General features: G+C 36.0%; 1 protein-coding gene across 1 annotated transcript in view; it reads right to left on the reverse strand.

The window, feature by feature from the left end:
• Positions 1-1289: 1289 nt before the first annotated feature.
• NAV3 (neuron navigator 3) overlaps positions 1290-22635 on the reverse strand; it is a gene marked incomplete at its 3' end in the record, with an annotated part of 387672 nt that continues 366326 nt past the window's right edge. Inside the window, exons 34-39 of the mRNA XM_080811183.1 lie at positions 13138-13292; positions 12031-12102; positions 11198-11394; positions 9919-10037; positions 5908-6111; positions 1290-1409 (exon numbers count right to left, since the gene is read on the reverse strand). Of these exons, the coding sequence (XP_080667309.1) occupies positions 1290-1409; positions 5908-6111; positions 9919-10037; positions 11198-11394; positions 12031-12102; positions 13138-13292 (867 nt within the window). The remainder of the gene's footprint in view (positions 1410-5907; positions 6112-9918; positions 10038-11197; positions 11395-12030; positions 12103-13137; positions 13293-22635) is intronic.

The raw sequence follows: 22635 nt of genomic DNA on the forward strand, positions 1-22635 counted from the left end.
AACTAAGAGGACTAGGAAGAACAAGAATAAAAAGAGTAGGGGAGGAAAAGCCAAATAGTTGTGCTCATGTTGCAACGAGTGCTTCCAGCTCTGCTGGGTAAGAATTCCCATTCTCCCTCCTTCTACAACTCTTTTGCCTAGAACTGGATGGAGGTGAGCCACATGTCTTCGCTTTGAAGTGACGGTCAAAGAGGGTTTCTGGGTTAACTTGAACATTTTGGAGGAGAGGCGATCTATTCCCAAAGCAAAAATACTGATTTTTTTTTCTCTTGTCCAATTCTTCAAAAAAAAAAAAAAAAAAAAGAACCCCCAAACCCCAAAAACTGAAACAGATATCTAGAGGTGAGGCTACTGTGTTAACTTGTGTTGCTTGGTTATAAATGAAAAGACAGTGGAGATTACCAATGGTTTAGGATTTAAACCAACTGTTAAACTGTCATAGAAATCTGTTTTAAGGCAGTGAGACAGCACCATAGGAAATGTTCCTTCTTTCACTGAAAAGGCTCCAACGAATAAAGCCCTAAGAAAGCCTTTTGTCAGTGTTGACTAATAATTGGTATAAAACTCTTGTTAAGGGAGTGGGCAGGTGGTTTAAAACAACCTTATAAAACCTGTGGTAAAAACAACCTTATAAAACCTGTGACTCATACACGAGAAAGTTGGCGGAGCACATCGTGTGAACGTGGCAGTTAAGAATGACATTGGCACGTCTCCAGCTTGCCGTGCTCGCGTCTGCCGGGCGGTGGCGCGATTCCGCTTGTGCTGACGGAGGACTGGCCTCTTGGCTTCGTTTGGGACTGGGGTGAGCGCACAGCACAAACGCTGCTGGAGCCCTGTGACCAGCACCATGTGGCACGAGGGAGGCTGGACGGAGAAGAAGGGGCCCCGCTCGGGGGAGGACGGGCCCCCTCCGAGGAAACGAAAGGAAGGGACAAAGAAAGGGCTGCATTGTAAACTTTTAAAGAGGAAAAAACAGAAAGTCCAGTTTGGCTACCCCATGTGCAATCTATTCAGTTGCCCTGTCCTTAGGGTCCTTTCCAGTTGAGTAATGGAGCCGGACACCACTCCACGGATATAAAAAAATGCCTAGAAATAAAATAAAGTTAAGCTTCCGTTTCAGTCGAGCATCTTGGCGGTTCAGACTTCGCTCTGCTCCTCGGAGACCACGACTCTGGGTCAGGGCCCTTGACAGGGTGCTTTCATACTGGCAGTGGTTTCGTGAAAATACCTTCCTTACTCGTTAAACCTTTAGCAAAAGCATCCTCTCTTCCCCTAACTTCTTTCACCCCCTAGAGAGTAGATTCAAGAGATGAATCTAAAATGTCGTCATGGTGGCTGGTGCTATCGCTGTCACAGCTTTGTGTGCCCGAGTAATTGGCTGCTTCTTGGAGTTTCATTAGCATATTCATCTGAAGAAAGAAAAAGAGACATCGATGTAGGCAGTGATGCAGTGAGCGAGCCAGCCCCATAAAACACACGGCCCGGAGCCACACGGAGGCAGCGCGCCTCATCCCATCCGAGGGAGACGGGAAAACAATGTCAGGTCTGTATGAGTCGCCTCCGGCTCCTATCCCGGTTCTTCCCGAACACGGCTACGACACCAAACCATAAGGACCAAACAGGGCCTCTAGATAGCCCTTTTATTTGGGGTTGTGAATGAATATGGCTCCAGCAGGGAGACTGGGAAAGAAACTGTATCACAGCTGGACATCTGGGCTCGTTGCTGGAGAGCACGCCAAGCTTCTCGGCTTTTTGGCGCGGAGAAGCAGAAAGCATTGAATGGCAAGTGAAAGTCGTGGATGTTCATACACACACAGACGCGCACGCGAGCGCGTGCACACGCTCCCGCGAGAGAAGGAGGGGATGGAGTGGAATGACGCCAGCTGCTGCACACAAACGCACCATCTGCTGTTTAGGGGCTGACCTCGAAAGGGGTGACTGAATGAAGCCGACCATGAGTGTTTGAAGAGGGAGAGGGAGAGGATCACTGTCAAGTTTCTGTTGTTGTTGAATTTCTGGCTAAAATATGATTGATCTATCACTGAAAACAAAAGCCACCTTCTGGAACAATAGCAGCTGTCTCGGGTTTCCCCGTTGATAGGACAATGGTAATGTTTGTTTCAGAAAAAGGGACATACGCCTGAAAGCACCTGGGGAGAAAGACAGCGTTTCCATGTACTACAAAATAAAAGGCAGCCAGCTTGCTGGCTTTTGATAGATCTGCAGATCCACTGTTAGAGGAAAAAGGAAAGATTGCTTAAAAGCAAATTGTGGATAACCTGTTCAATGATTTTATTAGAAAGTGCAGGAAAACTGGCACGGGTCTTCATGAAAGAAGTAAGACTTGTTTTCTTGTCGAGGGTTTCTAGAAGTGGTCCTAATCTTTATATTGTTTAATGCATAGTCATTTTATTGTTTTATAAAGTAATCCAAGTTTTTCCTTTTTTTTTCTTTCCCAAATTAGAGGACTGGAGAATCTGATCCAATAAAAAAAGAGAAATCTAAAAAAAGGACTCCTTAGACATATGTTAGGCTATGGACACTTGTGTGTTCTGTGTAAAATGCATGTTCAATAAATGCTTGTGAAATAGATGATAGATGATGATTAACAATTTTAGCAAGCATGCCTTTCTGACAGAGGCTACAGTGATAGCGTATTTTAAAGTCATTTTAATATTCTTCAGGACAACATTTTCCCAATGTAATTGTTAGGCTAACTCCCTGAATTTATTAAATCAGCTATATACAGATATGAAATGAAAGTAGCTAGTGACAGCCTCTCAAACCCAATAAAGCAAAAGCCAAATGTCTCCATAAACATGTACTTTCTCTCTCTTCTTATCCCTCTCTCTCTGTCTCTCACCCTCCCCCCCCCAAGAATATTCATATTGCCTCCCTACTTTCTGATGTCAGTTCCTCCATCATTAGTCACTGGCTTTATGTTCAAGCATTTGGGTGAAGATAATTTGTAAAACACCATTGTGTGTTGTGTCCTCCTGATTTACTAAGAGTAGAAATTGTAAATGAGGTCTATTTAAAGGGTTATGATTCTAACCTCAGTCAAATATTTGAAATCACTTGAATGCTGAATGCTGTAAAAGTTTTATGGTGTAATAGAAGCGTCATTAAAGTCTTGATTTTTTTAAAATGGTGCCATATAGTAAATACACGTTATTAGAATAAGTTCCAAGTCTTAGATTCATAATAAATGTACACATGGGATTTAATTTGCCTTCTCATAGTGTTGCTTTGTGCATTCAAGTTAAAGGGGATTACAAGAGGGGACAAGGTTACAAATATGATCCAATAATCACTGGGATAGATCATTATTCTCTGCAAAAGAATGTTCTTCCTCTCTTCTCCTCTGCTTTCCCCACATTCGTAATCATAAATATAATGTCTATCATTTGTAACACGTTGCTCAGGTCCTTATCACCTCTGCTATTACCAATCCGCTGGGCTCCTAGCCTCTATCCTCTCTTCTTTAATTCGTCTTCTGCTCTGTTACCAAAGAGATCTTTATAACCTGCAAATCCAGCTAACATAAGTCCCCTGCCCAAACACCTTTGATAGCTCTTCATTATCTGTGTGATAAAATTTTAACTTCCTACAAAGATAAACAAGCCTTGGCAGACTTTTGTAGCTCTAATTCTTCTTGCATACTTTTGTAGTTCTAATTTTTCTTGCCCTTTTTGTTCTAATCCCATCAATCTGCAGATAGCATATTTATTCATATTCATTTTTATTACAGTGTTCTAAATTCACCTGCTGCTTCCTTAATTTTGGATGTTCTCCATCCAATCACATGATGGAACAACTGTTCTTCCTTCTAGACGCAGCTTAAGAGTCTCCTCCTTTATAAAGCTTTTTCCTAATCACTTCCTCAGTGGACTCACAACTTTATCTAGCATGTGACTCTACCATTATTTTACTGTAATTTATATAGGTAGATGTCTCTTTCCAGTAATGAACTGTGAGCTTCTTGAGACCAAAAATGATATTTTATTTATCTTTTTTATTTATCTACCAAGTCTTAGCCCTGAGGATATATTTATTAATACTTGTTGAAAGAATGAATGTGTTTGTTGATGAGGAATAAAATACTGTGAGATACACCAAAAACTTGTTCATATCCAACATATTTCTGACATTAAATAGTGGATTTTTTCCAAATATTTTTTATTTAGATTGGACTGCAAATATATTTTTACTCGATGCCAGTAATTATAGAACTATAACAAAATAAAAGCAGATAGAATATTTATTTTCTTATCAGAAGGTGCCTGATCCAAAGATTTACTTTTAGATGATAAGTCTTTTGCTATTTAGCACACCATAATCTCCTGTTTCTTAAGATGTTTAGTTGAGCAGCCATTTAAGAATCAGGTTTTTTAACCCCAATTTTTACTCAGTATGGGAGACTCTGGATCTCTTTTCCGTACTAGAAGACAAGAGCATTCAGAGCCAGGGAAGAGTGCTAGATGGGTTTAGCTGATTGGAACTGGGAAGTTGAGGGCCTCCCGTAAGGGTCCCTTACTCGACAATTTAATTTTTCAAAACAAACTCTATAAAGCTTCTCCTTACCTGGAACAGACACAGTATATCAACAGACAAAGGCAAGACTAGAGTTTATAAAATTCAGATGTAATAATCCATACTTGTATCCTAAAGTTAATATTTTCTCTTAAATATGAACCATTATATAGGCAATTGATTAGTATTTGCTCACAATTATGCTGCATCTAAACCAATTCCTTCATTACTGTTGATTTCAAGTTATGTATGAGCTAAAGGGCCAACTACCTGTTAGAAAAAGAAAGATCCAGGCCCTTAAGGATTTTATGGTCTAGAGCAAAGTTCAATACGGAAGTCCTATATGAGTTCTCTGGACTCTAAGCAGACCTTTGTAAATATTTCCATGACTCTAGGGAACCCTTTGAAATAGTATGCACAATTTTCTGCCTGCATATGTGTGCGTGTGTTTTGCCCTGGAAAAGATCTCAAAAAATCTATCATCTTGTTCACATGTAACCACCAAAATATTAAGACTGGTCAGCTGAGATGACAATGTATATATGTCGGGTTGGGAGTATACTAATATTCCAAAAAATACCAAATCACTTTATGTTCTTGGGTATAGTCATAGGTTATGATTTTTAATAATTTCCTTTTCTGTTTTAAATAACATAATGGCCTTTATTTCAGTATTTTTTTTCTGTATTGATTGTACAGGTCCAGTGATTTCTGTAACCATAGAATGGTAAGCTAATAAATGCATTACACCTGACACCAATCTATACAAATTCATCTATAAACATGAAAAAAAACATGAAAAATAAAATCTTTTTCCTAATAATACTACTTACTTAATATTCTCAGAGTACTCATAGTTTGGAGTTTTACTGACCTTTATTAAACCATATAGAACTACAAATTAAGAAAGACAGGGAGAATCAGGGGGAATAACTTCCCTTTGATTTCCAAGTCAGTTTAGTCTTCTCAACTGTAGGCAACAAAAGACTAATTGATTAGTTGATATATGTAAAATATTATATTAAGAACAAAATTCGGTTTTCTCTTAAATACCTAGTGAATTGAGTCATGTAATGTTAAAGACTTATTAATTTACATAATCTTCTGCATAATAAAATAAAAATTATGGTCACAGAGTTCAGCCTGGTTTTAGTGTTTCTTGACTATTAAGCATACAAGTTTGGTCTTTCATTTTAAGAATTTCACCTAAGGAAAATAAGCCAAAGGAAAAAGAGTTAAAAACAGAATACCTGTATCAGAGCAGTCCCAAATACCACCTAAGATAACTAGTATCTTTGATACAAATGACTAAATATTGATGACCACACACTGTAGTTAAGATTATATTAGAAGAATCACACATCAGCTTCTTACCAGAGGATCCCCTTCTGTGTCACTTTGTGGAATGTGCTTTGAGGTTGTGGCTTCCTTAGTGGATATGCAGCCCTCATACCCAACATCTTCTGGTCTCAACTGAAGTAATGCTGGACCATCCTGAGGCAGAGATGCTGAGCTCCATGGGTATGTGTCAAGCACCCACTTTGAGGGGTCTTCCCAAGGTGCCCGTTTCCCATACATCTACAAAATGATCACATACTTAATACATATCAAACACATTCCTACTCAGTAAAACAGGTGACCACTAATTGATTCTTTCGCACACTGAGTTCTTATGGCAATTTCAAGAGAATTGTGTCCATATACAATTTTCCAGATTGTAAATATATGCCTATCCACCTAACTCTCTTTAAACTTGAAGGAGAGATAAAATAAAGATGAACATCTGGGATAGATAGCATTTGGGAGAGAGTACAAAGGGGATTTATTTTAAATGCATATAGAAATCACTGCCCATATTTATCTTTATTAGTGATTTTATAAACCAAAAGAAAACTCACAGTTGAGGAAGTAAAGTTCCAGTGATGGAGAATTGAAGAAAGCTATGCTAGGCACTAAATAGAGTTCTCTACTAAAGTGCACTTTGCAAAGATGATAAATACAATAAGAGACTTTCTCTTTTTCAACCTCACTCTACTCCAATTTTCTTTGGAAATAAAAATAATTTCCCTGATAATCATTTTCTCTGGATTAATTTCCTCTAAGAATCTCAATGGTTCCTGTAGAAACTCTTTTTTAGATGTTTATTTATAAGGCCAACAGTAAAAGAAGAAGAAAATGGGAAATGAAAGCATTCATGTTGTCAGGACCCCAAAAGAAACAAAGAGTCAGTAAGAAAGAGATGATAATGGCTCATGTACTGGTAGTGGAGGAAAGGGGAGAAGATGAATGTAAGACATGTTAAAAATTTTTAATTAGGAAGGGCACACTGCAGAAACAGAGGTGGAATGGACTTTATAAACAAGTACCAGGCTTCAGGGGGGCAGAGAGAAAAGCTAAAACGAAGGAAAGAAGGCAGTAACATGGGCAAACTAGGTCTTTGATGTCCTTCCTCCCCTGCCTTGACCTGCTCCTCCCTCCCTCCTACAAGCCTGGTTACCAGGGGTATATATGGTCTCAGCACACTGGGAGGTGTTCTACATGCCCTACTGTGGTTCAGTGATCAAAAGCAAAATGGTGGATCCTGATACCACAGAAGGCACATGAATTGCCTTGGAGTTATCTTTCGGGTTTCTCCCAGAGGAACTGTATGAGGTTGTGTCAGCCTTGCCTTGAGAAAAAGAGAAAGAAAGAAAGAGACAAAGAGAGAGCAAGCAAGCGAGCAAGCAAGCAACCAGGCCAGGTCCTGATATCTGCGTATCCCTTGGGAGATGAAGGCAGGAGTAGCAATCACTATCCCTATATAATAGATATATAGTTTTTATGGCTAGCGAGAGTTTTGAAGCAAATGTTTTTCTGTTAAAAACCTACTTTATAAAGCTAAAGACAGAGTTTGCCATACAACTTAAGCTAAGTGAAGGAAAAAGTGTCATTCTTGGAAAGTAAATGTTACACAAAAAATATGAAGGCCTAGAATCAACTGATGCCAGCCTTTTAAAGAATCATACAAGATAGCAAAATTGGAGGTGACCAATAAAATGCTAAATAGGTCCAATACTAAATTTCAGTGTAAAACAGATATTATAGAAAAATAATTGAAAGAAGATTTAAATATTAAAATATTATAAAATTATAAAATATTAAATATTTAAATAATTAGAATAATATGATATTCTATTTAAATAAATAGAATAATATGCTGTTGCCATTTTGATAAAGGTAGAATCATCAGAATAAAAATCAGAATCCATTTTATCACCAGTGTTTTTTTCCAACTAGAACATCTGGCAGAGAGCATTCCCTATGGTTCCTCATCAGAGCACACATTTGAAAAGAGATTTTTCTATTCCACTCAACTCAGAGTTTCATCTTTGCAAGAAGACTTTGTTTTTTCACCTCTTGCTCCAATTCAAGGTTCTTTGTTACCAGTAGATCCAAGGGAATTGTTCATAACACACATGATTCCTTTTCTTCCTTTTCTTACAGAAAACATATATGGACCACCCCAGGAATATCATCTGCCAATGGGCTTATGGCTGAGCACATCCTTGTAGCAATGAGAAATGTCTACCTATTTTTCTTATATCTCCTGGGTACTGGGCTTCCCCCCTACATTCCCTACACATTATGGTTGATTCAGCATTTACACTAACCTACTACTAAACATCTAGAACCACAAAGAGAAATGAGACATTTTTTCCCCCTCTTCAAAAATAATTTTGAAATATCTCTTAGTTTTAGTCTGGGAAACTGGGAGAACTCTAAGGGTTATACTTTTGCCTAAATGGAAGCTGTATAAAATTCTAATTCTCTGGATAGTGTTTTAAAAATAATATTGATTTAAATATTTTTTAAAAAAGAACTGAAGCAGTTTTTAAAAATTAGACTTAAGGAAGCTAAGCAGTGTTAGGTATTGCTATTTTTGAGTTTATGAAGTCTTCTTTTTCTTTATCTGTATTAGCAAACGCATGGAAAATAAAGGGATTTTATATATAAAAACTTGGATGACAGCTTATTAATACTGATACTATATGACGAGAACTTTCATTTAAATATTGGTTTTAAAAATATGACTTCTAGCATATTATGAACTTTCACATAAATTTCTTTTTTGTATAAAATGATTGACATTGAGAGATTCAACTCACACCTTAGTTTCAGAGGAACCCAGAAAAGTGAGATGTTATATTTAAAAAATATAAACCTTTGGTATAGTCTTTTGTTTTATTGGAACCAAACAACTGGGGCTAGACTGGCTCATATCCTTCAACTAGGAAACTGTATTACTTAAATCTGGAATAAAACCAGTAGACAGCATGCTCTAGGATCATTATCTCTGAAGATTCTGAGCACATCTTCCAAATATTTATTCATCGTGTTCACCAGAACCATCCTGATGGTTCTAAATACTGCCATTCTGCTCTCCTAGGTGAGGACAGTGGGCCACTCAAAGGAAAGGACAGGAAGGAGTATAGATCACTACTGACTTTTTAAAGGGTAAATACCTAATACACTATTGCAGAGGACAAATGTGAAAAGCAAGAAGTGTATCTTAATTCTAGTAGCAGTTGCAATAATCAGGGATAGAGATGCCTAAGCAAAAACTTCCTAAACTTTGGCCGAGTTGTAGAAAAGATTAGATTCTTTACAATAAGTTGGATGATTATGAAGTAAAAATCTTAAAGAGTCAACCTCGATGTTTACAATTCTACAATTTCATGAAATCCAAATCCAATTTAAGGAGAGAGTAAATTTTGTTGAGAAACAGCATTTTCTTATTAGTGATGTATTTTGAATTTTCCATTAAGAGTACGTAGAAGAGACAGCGTAGGGCCTCATGACATGAGGTAGATGAGAGGAACAGCAGGAATGCTGCTAAATCAACCTGCCATAGATTTTAAAAAGTCAATTGCCTTAGAATGCAGAGCATTCCCTCAAAATAGTAAAGGATCCTACAAGTGAGGTTAAAGGGTTTCAAACAATGAAACATACTAAAAACAGGGAACCAGTAAGCAGAAACTACTTGTTGCAAACTATATGTTAAGAGAAGAAATGATCAAGGTCCGTGTTAACATGTCTGTCTTATAAGATACAGAAATGTCCAATTAGCTGGCTTTCAACTGATTGCTATTACCAATGGCAATAAGTTTGTTTGGCCTTAAATGGGTAGTTGTTAGAATAAAGGTTTTCTCCTTCTCCCACATATTTATTTTCAGAACAGAATACACAATAAATAGTTACATACTAGTTGATCTTTAAAACTTTACCAATATGTTTATATAGTTCATGCCTTCAGTTTCTGTATAAATACCCAGAGAAAAGAATGTTTTTTGCCTTAAAGGATGATTTTGCTCGTTTTTAAACAGTAAAGAATATTGAATACTATACCTGAAGACCTTCTCTCACTGCCTCCAGAATGTAAGGTACCAAAGAATAGTTCCAGAGATCCATGAACCACACTCTAGAACCTTCTACATCCATAGGGCAAGGAAGGAAAAGTCGGGGGCCTAAGAAGAAGCAAACCATTTTGAGAACAATTACATGTAACAACCTAAACACACAAATATTCGAGACATAATTTGGGGGGAATTAATAACATATCTTGCAGGATTCTTAAACAATTACAATCTTAGCCATCTTGATTATTATCAAAGTATGTTTTTCTGAAGACTCAATCTCCTGAACTCCCCTTCCTTTTACCCTAAAATCTTAACATAAGAACATAACTTATTAGAGTTAAGAGAAATCCTAAAGGTCATAATCCAGTCAACCCGCCCCATTTTATAGATGATGTAACTGTGCTGAACTAAATTCACAAATATAAAATATGTTATTATTTGCAGAGTGGGACTCAGCTTTGGTCTTCTGATCTCAATTACCAAATTCTTCTTTTTCATTTACCTTGTATCTTTGGTGAGTACATATTTATAATCCAGCAAAATAGGCAAGAGACTTTTATACATGCATTTTTTTTAAATTTTGTTTAAAGATATTATTTATTTATTTGACAGAGATCACAAGTAGGCAGAGAGGCAGGCAGAGAAGAGAGGGGGGAAAGCAGGCTCCCCGCTGAGCAGAGAGCTTGATGTGGGGCTCGATCCCAGGACCCTGAGATCATGACCTGAGCCGAAGGCAGAGGCTTAACCTACTGAGCCACCCAGGTGCCCCTTATACATGCAATTTAAGAAGGATTAGAAAAATAAACATTTTTATGCCAACCAAAGAGAACTAATTCAGTTTTGCCTTGAAGAAAAATATGAAACACCTCAGTTATCCATAAAACACCTAAATTATCTTTAACTAAAATCTTCTCTCATAACTATATTTGATGTGAACCATTGACTAAAATTTGTTTTTTATCATAAAAAGGAAATTTAAACAGATATAATTTATTTCAAATGGTTATCTGATTTTTAAATATTTGGCTATATTAAACTCATGGGATTTCAGTCAAGTCTTAGAAAACCATAATTGTCAGGCATAATGAATCTAATCAGACATATAAAGCTTAGAAGAAGGCAAACTTTCAGAAGGAAAAAAGAAAACTTAAATCTTTGGGAGCCTGAAAAAAATTAGCTTTGCTTGTTATTTTCTACCATCCAATCTGGCCATCTTACCACGTACTCTTAGTTCCTGGAAAATGGCATATTGCAGTTTTGGAACTCACCAATGGTAACATCAGAAGAACTGTGTGTTTCCAAAAAACTGTTGAGATGATGCCATGTCTTAGGAATCCAATCTATAATTTTGACTAAGTCATTATTGCGTATATTCCTTTCAATCTCTATCTCTATCAATTTCCTTCGAAGGTATCTACCTAAAAAGCCTTTCACTGGTTCTGTGTGGTTTGCGCATAGCACCCACCTACAAAAAGACAAAAAAAAAAAAAAAATTATATATATATAGCCAGAAATCTTTAAATAAATTAAGTTTTAAGTCCACAGTATTCTCTTTCCACTATAAATAAAGAATGTTCCTATGTCAATTGGTGGCTCATTTTAATGATCAAAGGGGTTAGGAGATCTCTTAGCATTAGAGGTATACAAAATAACTTTTCTTTTTAAGCTAAAGCAAAGCTCATGTGCGTCAGAAGTGAGTGGGAGTCTACACGCTGAGTACTCTTCTGTAGGAGAATCACAAATCCTGAAATAGGAACTCTCTTCACATTCCTCACACTTTGAAGAAAAGTGCTCTACTTTAGCTGGTGACATAGTGAGCAGGACAAACATTTCTTTCCCTTCCTTTCTTTTTTCTTTTCTCTTTCTTTCCTTCTTTCTTTCTTTCTTTCTTTTTTTTTTTAAAGAAACAATTCCAATTACAGGTTGAAGATCACAAAATGTCTGCTTGAGAAAGAGTGTCAGAAGTGAGAATTATTTTCACACCACAGGTCACCACTGGCAGGATCTGTCAATGTACAAATGGAAAAACACTAACCAAAAGCAAACAGAAAGAGACAATACAACAAAACAAAACAAGACAAAGCATTCCATTTATCTTTACCTGAAATTGTGATGCAGCTCTAGATTTGGTGATGAAGAAACTCCCTGATTCATTGTTCCAATAATATATGGACTGGAAAATAAAATTAAATACGTTGATGTGCTAAAGGTAGAAGAGATTAGTCTATTAAAATTGCCTTAAAAAACCATGTAGGTAAATATGGATTATTCCAATTAACATTAGGCTTTAAAAGGGTAATTTTGTAATGTTAGGTGGAAAAATAACAAAGATCATTGAGCTGGAAATTTGGATTTGGGCTTCTAATTTCAGCTCTAGCATCCTAGGAGAATCATTTTACCTTTCTGAGCCTGAGTTTACTCATCTATAAAATAAAAAGGTTAGATGGAATAATCACAGTAATCTCATTTCCCTCTAACATCTTGTGACTCTCATGATTATAATCAAATTCATTAATTTTTCCTCTTTCATTATTTCATCACTATTTTAAAGTTTCTTAATGATGAGAAAATTTGTATTCTTGTTTCAAAGCTGATCTTATAATGATCTACTTTTAACATATAAAAAATCTCTAGCAGAGATTAATTGGGATATTGCACCATTAAAACTAGTATTTAGGTTGCTCTTATATGTCTTTCCTTTAGAGGCCATTTTTAGTGGGTTTTCAGATTTTTTATACCCTACTTCAACCTTTACTTTCATTGTAAATAGTTAAAAGTTAGACTCTTTAATGGTGATATATCTGAACACGTTAAATTTATCTTTATGGAAGGTTGAATTTAAACTTCGATATGGAGGAAAAGTGAAACTAGAGCTCAGAGCTTCATTTTAATTCTTAATTTCCTTGATCCAAACATTCTGTCATTGACATTGGTCTCCCAGACCTTCCACATATCCATATCCATAGAAGCTAACGCCATCAAGTAAATCATGTTTCCATAAAAGTTGCCTGGAACGTAATTGTTGAATGAATAAATAGATGTTTCAAGAAATGCACAGGGATTTTTTTTTTTGGAAATATGTTCTAATATTAATGAAGACTTCTTAAATTCATGGCATCCACCATAGGTTTAAAAAGGTATAAAGACATAAGAAACAAATCTAGTCATTTTTTCATATTTCATCACTCAAAATATTTCATAAGCATACCATTTGTTGTATTTACAGTTGAGAAAACCATTGAAGATATCACTCAAAGAGCCCACATGATGAAGATTATCAAGAATTATTACAACAGGGAGTTCTACACCATTATTATCTGCACTGCACTGTTCAGCCAGGTTAGCAAGATACTGTTGCAACTCCTTGAAAAAAAAATAAAGGAAACAAATACATCAATGATTGATTTATACCAATGGCAAGCAAGTCATAGTTTAGGAATAGCACACTTTGTCTGCCATCCAGTATCTTTGATTAAAACCCATAGGTCATGGCGCTGATATAAAACAAAACAAAGAAATATAATGCTGAGAGGATATATTTTTTAAAGGAAAGAGCAAAGAGAAAAGCCAATACAGAACAGCTGCTGCAAATAGTAAATATTGAAAACAAAAGCATGTTTCTCAGTTGTTGTGGCCCCTTAAAAAAAGAAAAAAAAAAAAAAGAGGACAGTGAGTTCTGGGTATGAGCTCTTATAATAAACCATAAATACTGAGACTTCATTCTTGCTTTTGGTATTACAATGATAAAAGTGGATTTCAGCAAACCTTATAATAAATCCAAGGAGGCACACCTAAATTTCCACTAGTACTTTAAATGTTTTAATTCTAGTTCATTTCAATAGGGTACATGAAACCACAGCCCCAGGACTTAGAGAGAGGTATGGCTATTATTTATAATCTGCATGCAACTTCTGTGATTTTAAACAAAGACAAAATTTGCTGTAGTTCCCTGTGTCACTTGACATTAGCATTTAGCATTTCTTGAGCTTAATGTTTTTTCTTAGGGTATTATTCCTTTCTAATAGCTTTTAATCTAAATATGATAACCAGTTCATTGATTGACTGCTCTCACAGATGGGTAGACCAGACACATAATTAGGTTTCTTAAAATTATCCTAATCAGTAAGAACATTTCCATAATATTTGCATATTTACAATGACATTTTCAATTTGTAAATCCTGGTCAGGGTTAAAAAACAATTCCACGATTCCAATTTCTGGCAGCCAGGTAGGTGAATATGGATACCACTCATCCTAGAGGCCGCCTCCCTCTGTCTGTAATACTACTTTTAGAACGAAAAGAAGAAAGGGTTAAAAAAAACAGTGGCCAGGGTTTTGAGGCATTTAGTAATACATTCATTTAAGTTCAAATATAAAATTTATTAGAAAACTAATGCACTGGATATCTTACATTGAGCCAATCACATTGAACAAATATAGCCTAAATCAGAGAATACAGAAAAATATGCTTAAACTAATGAATAGTCTGGAGAATTTCATTCATCTTAAAAGACAAAAATGGAATTTATATCAATAATTTACCCATGTTAAGTCATTCATTCATTTATAAAACACTGACTGCCTATCTTCTACATTCATCGCTCTAGACAATCCCCTGAGGTGTACAAAAATAATGGATCATTATTCGAGTTAGTAAGTTGAACATTAATTATGACTGAATCAAGTACTTTTCTGGGCATAGGTGTTAAAAAGATTTCCCTTGTAGGCTTTAAGATGGTCACATTAAGTACTAAAATTTAAATATGATAAATCATTTGAATACGATATCATAATATATTATGAGCTATGAGAGGTCAGGAGAGGAGATTTTGCCTAGGTGGTAGGTTTCAAGGAAAGCTTTCTAGAGAAGGCAATGCTGGAGCTTGGGAGGGTGATACGTAACTCATGTTTATGGTAGGTACATACATAACTAATAAATGTACAAAATGCAATACAAAACATCCCATTAGAGAGGTTAAAGGGGAGTCATGGTCTGCAGGAAGAAGGATGATTAATTCCAACTGGGGGATCCTGATGGACTTACATAGCGAGGTGAAATTTGAGATGAATTCTGAATAGTGAGTAGAATTCTAAATGATAATTGCGCAGTTATTTATCCTTTCCAAACATCTTAGCAAGCACTTATTATGCTCCAGGTACTCTTGGCATTAAGGATTCAGAGAATATTTCTCCATTCCAGGAATTTAGAATTGATAAGCAGAAAGGCAGTTCAACAAGTAAACCACAAAAACAGTGTGGTAAGTGAAATGCACAAAACGCTATAGGGAAACTTAAGAGAGGCACCTCATCCAGACTTGTTCAGAGAACAGGGTCCTTGGGGACAAACTATTGAAGTACAAATAATAAAGAGTGAAAGCTGGAAGGTATGAGTGTGTGATGTGTTTGGGGAAAAATAAGTGCTCTGTTTTTACAAGAGAAATTGTGCATGGCAGTGGTGTTGCAATGAAAAAGAAAATAGACTTTGAATCCATGCAGAAAAATTTGGATCTTTCTACATAAACAAATGTGAACCAATGACTTTTTTTTTTCAGTAGGGAAAGAGCAATTTATTTATCAAAGGTAACAGAAATACCAAAGAGATAATGATTAATTAGAAATGGAAAAAGCGTTCAAGAAGTTTATTACCCAGAATAGTGGGTAAGTGTGTGTGTGTGTGTGTGTGTGTAAAAACCAAACTGTAATTCACAGTAGAAAAAAAACAATGTAGGGTGCCTAGGTGGCTCAGTGGGTTAAGCCTCTGCCTTCGGCTCTGGTTGTGGTCTCAGGGGTCCTGGGATCGGCCCCCCTGTTGGGCTTTCTGCTCAGCGGGGAGCCTGCTTCCCCCTCTCTCTCTGCCTGCCTCTCTGCCTACTTGTGATCTCTCTCTCTCTCTGTCAAATAAATAAATAAATAATCTTTAAAAAATCGCAAAAAACAATGTATCTGCGATGCCTGGGTGGCTCAGAAGGTTAAGTGCTTGCCTTCAGCTTATCCCAGGGTCCTGGGATAGAGTCCCTCATCAGGCTCCTTGCTCAGTGTGGAGCCTGCTTCTCGCTTTCCCTCTGCCTCTCTCTCTGACAAACAAATAAATAAAATCTTTCAAAAAATAATGTATTGGGGTGCCTGGGTGGCTCAGTGGGTTAAAGCCTCTGTCTTCAGCTCAGGTCATGATCCCAGGGTCCTGGGATTGAGCCCCACATCGGGCTCTCTGCTCAGCAGGGAGCCTGCTTCCCCCTCTCTCTCTCTCTGCCTGCCTTTCTGTCTACTTGTGATATCTCTCTGTCAAATAAATAAATAAAATCTTAAAAAAATGTATTAAAAAAGCATACATGAAAGATTTTGTTCAAAGCATGTAAACCTTACTTGTACTGCTGAAAAAGACTTTCTGATGGTAGTATTATTTTCTACTAACCTTTTATTTTTAGGATTAGGTAATGTTTTGGTGCTTAAAAATGGAAGAAGAGCTTTCCAAATAGAGGGAAAAGAGTAATTAAAGGCAGAAACATTAAAAAAAATGTGGTAAGAAAGAAACTAGTAGTATATGTTTTGTGAATATAAATAATGTTAAGTAAGTTGGAAAGAAGTGTTTGCAACCTGGTATGATTTGAAAGGTTACTGGATTTTTCCTACTGGCAGCAAAGAAAAAATGAATGTTCTGTGTGGGGTCCTGAGTAATGTAGTCAGAATCATGATTTCAAAATGTGGTAAGTATATCGTAGAGGAGAAGAGGAACCAGTCAAGAGAATAACAAAACTGCTGAAGCCAAGAGAAAATATGGGACTCAATAGGGATGGTAGAGGTGTGGGAAGATTTTGACTTTGTACAGAAAAGAATAGAAAAATGTTGCAGGATTTAATGCAGTCAGACTTTAATAATGAAAAGATACTATATTTTTCATGAGAAAAAATATATGAAGGGAAAAATCAGAAAGAGAGAGAAGGAAGATTTAACAGAAGTTGTGAATCAAGCAGTTAGAAAACAGTTGCTGTCATCCAAGTGATAGTGTTAATTTTGGTGGGAGGGTGATGGTAGCGGAGATGGATGGAAGAAGATGGGCTTGGTATTTTTTCAGAGCTGAACCTGGGTTTTCTAAACTTGTGTACTTGGTAGAAACATATGGGTATGCTAAGGGAAAGGCCTACTATTCAGGAGGGTGGGCATGGCTAACAGTGTCCAATTGGAATTAAGGCAAATTGAAATGAGGGGAGTCATCCAGTTGAGAACAGAAGTGGGAGAGAACAGAATGTTGGGTCATCTTTTCATTTGCCAGTAGGTGAAGGAGACTGAGAAGGAGCTTGCTGGAGGGCAAGAAGGAAACAGAGAATGATAATCTCGAAAATTAGAGGAATTTCTATAAAGGGAAGATTTCCTATAGCAATTTCCTATCCATAAGCAATAAAGAGAAAAAGAGAGAGAGAGAGAGAGAGAGAGAGAGAGAGAGGGAGAGAGGGAGAGAGGGAGAGATACAGAGAAAAGAAGTAAAGGGCATTGAACTTGGTAATTAAGACATCACTGAGGGATTGTGGGAAAGTAGGCGTTCGATTCTCATGATTCTCTCTCATCTTGAGAAGGGCAGTAGTCCTCTTTGGGAATCTAATGAAAGCTATGGACCAGTTGCAAGTGGACAAAGTCATACACAAATAATTTTGTCATATAACTTGAGTTTTTCTCAGACCCTTTTGAAATCACTTTATAACCCCCACTATCACTTAATTGGGGTTCAATCTTAGATCGAAGTACTGATGCATTAGCATTAAAATTTTCATGTCCAAGATCTAATTAGCAAAAGAAAACAGGTATATCTATCAGATGAACATTGATAATTAGATGAATCCCATACTCTGAAAATATACAGAGAAATCGGCAGTTCTGTAAAAGCTGTTGATCACTAACTTCTCTGGTTTTGACTCTAGACCCAAAAAAATGAATCTGCCAAGACCAGTTTTCTGAACTTTTCCTACCTAACATTCCAAGTGTTTTCATCTGGCCACATATTATTTACTAAATCCATCTCTAGCCTTCTGGGCTCACTATATCAAATGTCACGAAGTGTAATTGTTTATGTGTACTGTTCTCGATCAAAATACCCAGCTGGCAGCTCGAGGCAGGGCTTCAAGAGCAGGAAGAGGGACAGAATGTAAAATGCAGGGGTACCAAACACGTGAAAAGATTTTTTTTCTTTTGATGGTTTTATTGTTTGACGTTTTATTGAATCCGTAAGTGTTTTTTTGGCTTTGTCTCTTCGTTGCTTCCTATAGCCTAGCATATCGCCCGTCAGCCATGACACGGCTTCATTTTTCAGGGACAGGATTTATTACTTCATGCCTCATTCCCACTTTACTTTAGTAAATCTACACTGCGAGCAGCTGTCCCTCAGACGGTCTCAACTACTCATCCCCATTCCTTTATACCATTCTCACTTACCCCCTCCTCACATAAAAGCAAACCAATGCAAACAAAAACCAGTGCAGATTCTCTGAGAATTTGGCAAGAATTGGCTAAATTCTCTAGCAACGACTGTATCCCGCATTGCTGACAGCTCATTCACATCTTACAACAGAAAGAAACAATACACGTTTGTTAGTTGTATTTTGTGCTTTCTTGATGCCGAATGCCACATGATTTGTCCAGGGATTTTTCCTATTACTACTTCCTAGCCTCATTAATTCTGTTCCAACGCTCTTGGCTAGGCTTTATTTTTCATTATTTTTTTGTAATAACAAACATTAAGCTCACCTATTAATGACACAAGTGATTTTATTCAGGAAAAGAAGAAAATAAGAGTGCTGGTAATATTTGGTGACAATTTTTTTTAAAGGTTAGTATAATATTATTGATTAAGAACATCTCCAAACACTAAAGAGTTTTTTGACTGAAATAAAAAGAACCTAAATATAACAGTAGATTTGGGGAGTGAGGCAAATTTTATAAGCATAAATAATTTTCTAAGTGTAAAGTTTATTAGTGTAAATTACCAAATGTTTTATTATACCACGTTAAACTACATCTTAATGAAGCCCAAATCACTCTACTTGATTAAAAATTTGATTTTAAGTGATCCCCAACTTTGTCAAAATGACATGGTTTCCCGTAACAAATCTATTGTCTTTTTACCAACCACTTGTTTTTTTCATAAGGAAGTCACTTCTAAAGTCATACCAACATTGGGGGAAATCCAAAGAACACACTGAAGTTGGTTAAGGGACACAATCCTTTCCTCATTCTGGCTGAGAAGAAAAAAGAATGGTGGTAAAAATGCTTTTTAAGTAACGTGCTGAGGAGACCTAGAATTTGTAGGAGGCATTAAACATGTAGGCTGAAGCAAACAAATGACTCTACTCTTTGTACTTAAGCTTAGAGAAGAGTCAAATATTCGACCTCAGGTTACATGTCTCTATTTCATTGAAATGAGAATGGGTGGTTCAACAATTTGAAAGGTGATGAGTTCCAAGGAAATATTTGGAATTCATGAGCTATATTTATTTAACTTGAAGAGATCCCAGCATATTTTATGTACATCATTGCTCTCCTTGAAAACAAAATATAAGATAGTTTTGAACAAAGTTTGGGGGGTCATGTCTGCATGGCTCTGTATTTGTGAAAGAAATCTTCATTGAAAGCTATTATACATTAATTACATATATATATATATATATATATATATATATATATATATATCTCCCCCCTTCCCCACCCCCTACCCCCACACTCTTAGCTCTTACCATGCCCCTTCTACTTTTTCCATATTATAGCTGGGAAAACCAAGCCAAAGGAAATTCAGCTATCTGCCTTAGATTTCAGTTAGTCAGTGATAGGAACTTAATCAACTACTCCATTAAGAACATTTTTATTGAGAAATAATTGAGATACATCCCTGCATAAACTTAAGGTGAACAGCATGATGATTTGATTTGCACATATTGTGAGATAATTATCACCATAGGTTCAGCTATCGTCGTCTTCTCATACAGATCCAATAAAAAAGAAAAGAAAGAAGAAAAAAGAAGAAAAATTTTCTTGTGAAGGGAACTCTTAGAAATTACTCCCTTAACAACTTTTCTATATGTCATACAGCAGTGTTAGCTATGGTCATCATATTAATATTATATCCCAAGTACTTATTTATCCTGTAACTGCAAGTTTGTAACTTTTAACCATTTTCTTACAATTCCTGTCCCCCATCCTCTGCCTCAGGTAATTTTTTTTTTTGAGATTCCATATATGAGATCATACAGTATTTGTCTTCCTCTGACATTTCGCTTAACATAATGCCTTCAAAGTCTATCCATTTTAGCAAATGGTAGGATTTCCTCATTTTTTAATGGCAGGATAATATTTCATTATGTGTATATACATATACATACATATATATGTATATATACATATATATGTATGTATCTATACACCAATTTCTTTTTTCAGGGACACTTAAGTTGTTTTCATATCTTAGTTATTATAAGTAATGCCTCTATAAACATGGGGGGGATGCAGATTTTTTTTGAGTTAGTATTTTTATTTCCTTTGGATACATTCCTAGAAGTGGAACTGCTGGATCATATGGCAGTACTATTTTTGATTTTGGAGGATCCTTCCACTGTTTTCCATACTGACTATTTCAATTAGTAATCCCTCCAACAGTCAAGGGTCCCCTTTTCTCTACATCCTTACCAGCCTTTGTTATCTCCCGTCTTTTTGATGATGGCCATTCTAAAAGGCATGAGGTGATACCTCATTGTGGTTTTAATTTGCATTTCCCTAATGACTAGTGATGTTGAGCATCTTTTCATGTGTCTGTTCACCTTTTGTATATCTTCTTTGGAGAATGTCTGTTCAGGTCCCTTCTTCATTTTTTTAATTGTTTCATGTGTTTTCTTGCTATTGAGTGGAATGAGTTTTTTCTATATTTTGGATATGAACCCCTTCACAGATATGTATGGTTTGTAAATATTTTCTCTAATTCTATAGGTTGTCTTTTCACTTTGTTGATGGTTCCTTTTGCTGTGCAGAAGTTTTTAGTTTGATGTATTCCCACTTATTTATTTTTTATTTTGTTGCTTGTACTTCAGGTGGCCTATCCAAAAAATCATTACCAAGACCCATTTCAAGGAGTTTTATTGCTATGTTTTCTTCTAGGAGTTTCATGGTTTCAGGTCTTACATTTAAATCTTTAATCCACTGCAAGCTAATTTTTGTGAGTAATGTAAGTATGTGTACAGTTTTATTCTTTCGCATGTGAATACCCAATTATACCAGTATCACTTATTGAAGAGACTCCATTGAGTATTCTTGGCTCCTCTGTCCAATATTAGTTGATGGTATAGACTTGGGTTCATTTCCAGGCTTTTGATTCTGTTTCATTGTGCCTGCCAATTCTATGCATTTATTGTCGTGCCAATACCATACTATTTTAATGACTATACTTTTATAGTACAGTTGAAATTAGGAAGTGTGATCTCCTGCTTTGTTCTTCTTTCTCAGGATTTCTTTGTCTATTCAGAGTCTTTCATGGTTCAATATATATTTTATGAGGGCTTTTTTTTTTTGGACTTCTATAAGAAATGCCATTGGAATCTTGATAGTGATTGCACTGAATCTATAGATAGCTTTTGTTAGTATTGACATTTTAATAATATTAATTCTTCCAACCCATGAACATGCGATGCCTATCTGTGTCTTCTTCAATTTCTTTCATCAATGTAATGTAAATTTAGTTATGTAAATATTATGTAAAATTAGTTTAATTTATAAATATTTTATTGTTTTTGATGCTATTATAAATGAGATCAACTTCTTCATTTCTTTTTCAGTAAATCCATTGTTAGTGTATAGAAACACAACTGATTTCTGTTTGTTAATTTTATATCCTGCAACTTTATTAAATTCATTAATTAAATCTAACAGGGTTTTTTGGGGGTGGAGTCTTTAGGATTTTCTATATATAAAATCATGTCATCTGCATATAGAGCCAATTTTACTTCTTTCTTTCTGATTCTGATACCTTTTCTTCACCCCCTCCCACTTCCCCTCCTCCTTCTTCTTCTCCTCCTCCTCCTCCTTCTTCTTTGCCTGATTGCTCTAGATGGGACTTCTAGGACTATGCTGAATAGAAATGATGAGAGTCAGTGTCTTTGTTTTGTTCCTGATCTTAAAGGAAAAGCTACCAACATTTTACCACTGATTGTGATGTTAGCATATATATGATGTTATCATATATGGCCTTTGTTAAGAAGTGTTCCTTCTAAACGTAATTTGTTAAGAGTTTTTATCATGAATGATGTACTTTGTCAAATGTTGTCTCTGCATCTATTGAGATAATCATATGATTTGTTTTCATTCTCTGTGCCATATCACATTAATTTCTCTATGTTGAACTATCTTTGTACCCTAGGGATACATCCCACTTGATCGTGGAGAAAGATCTGTTTAATGTGCTACTGAATTTGATTTGCTGTATTTTTATTGAAAGCTTTTACATCTGTACTCATCAAGAATATTATCTATAGTTTTCTTTTCTAGCAGTATCATTTTCTAGTTTTGGTATCAGGATGATGCTGGCCTCGTGAGTTTTGGATTGTCCCATCATCTTCAACGTTTTGGAAGAGTTTGAGAAGGACTGGTGTTAGTTCTTCTTTAAATGTTTGACAAAATTCAACAGCGAAGCTATCTGCTCCTGAGTTTTCCTTCTTTGGGAGATTTTTGGTTACTG

The sequence above is a fragment of the Martes martes genome, assembly GCF_963455335.1.
Source record: "Martes martes genome assembly, chromosome: 8".
Taxonomy (NCBI): Eukaryota; Metazoa; Chordata; class Mammalia; order Carnivora; family Mustelidae; genus Martes; species Martes martes.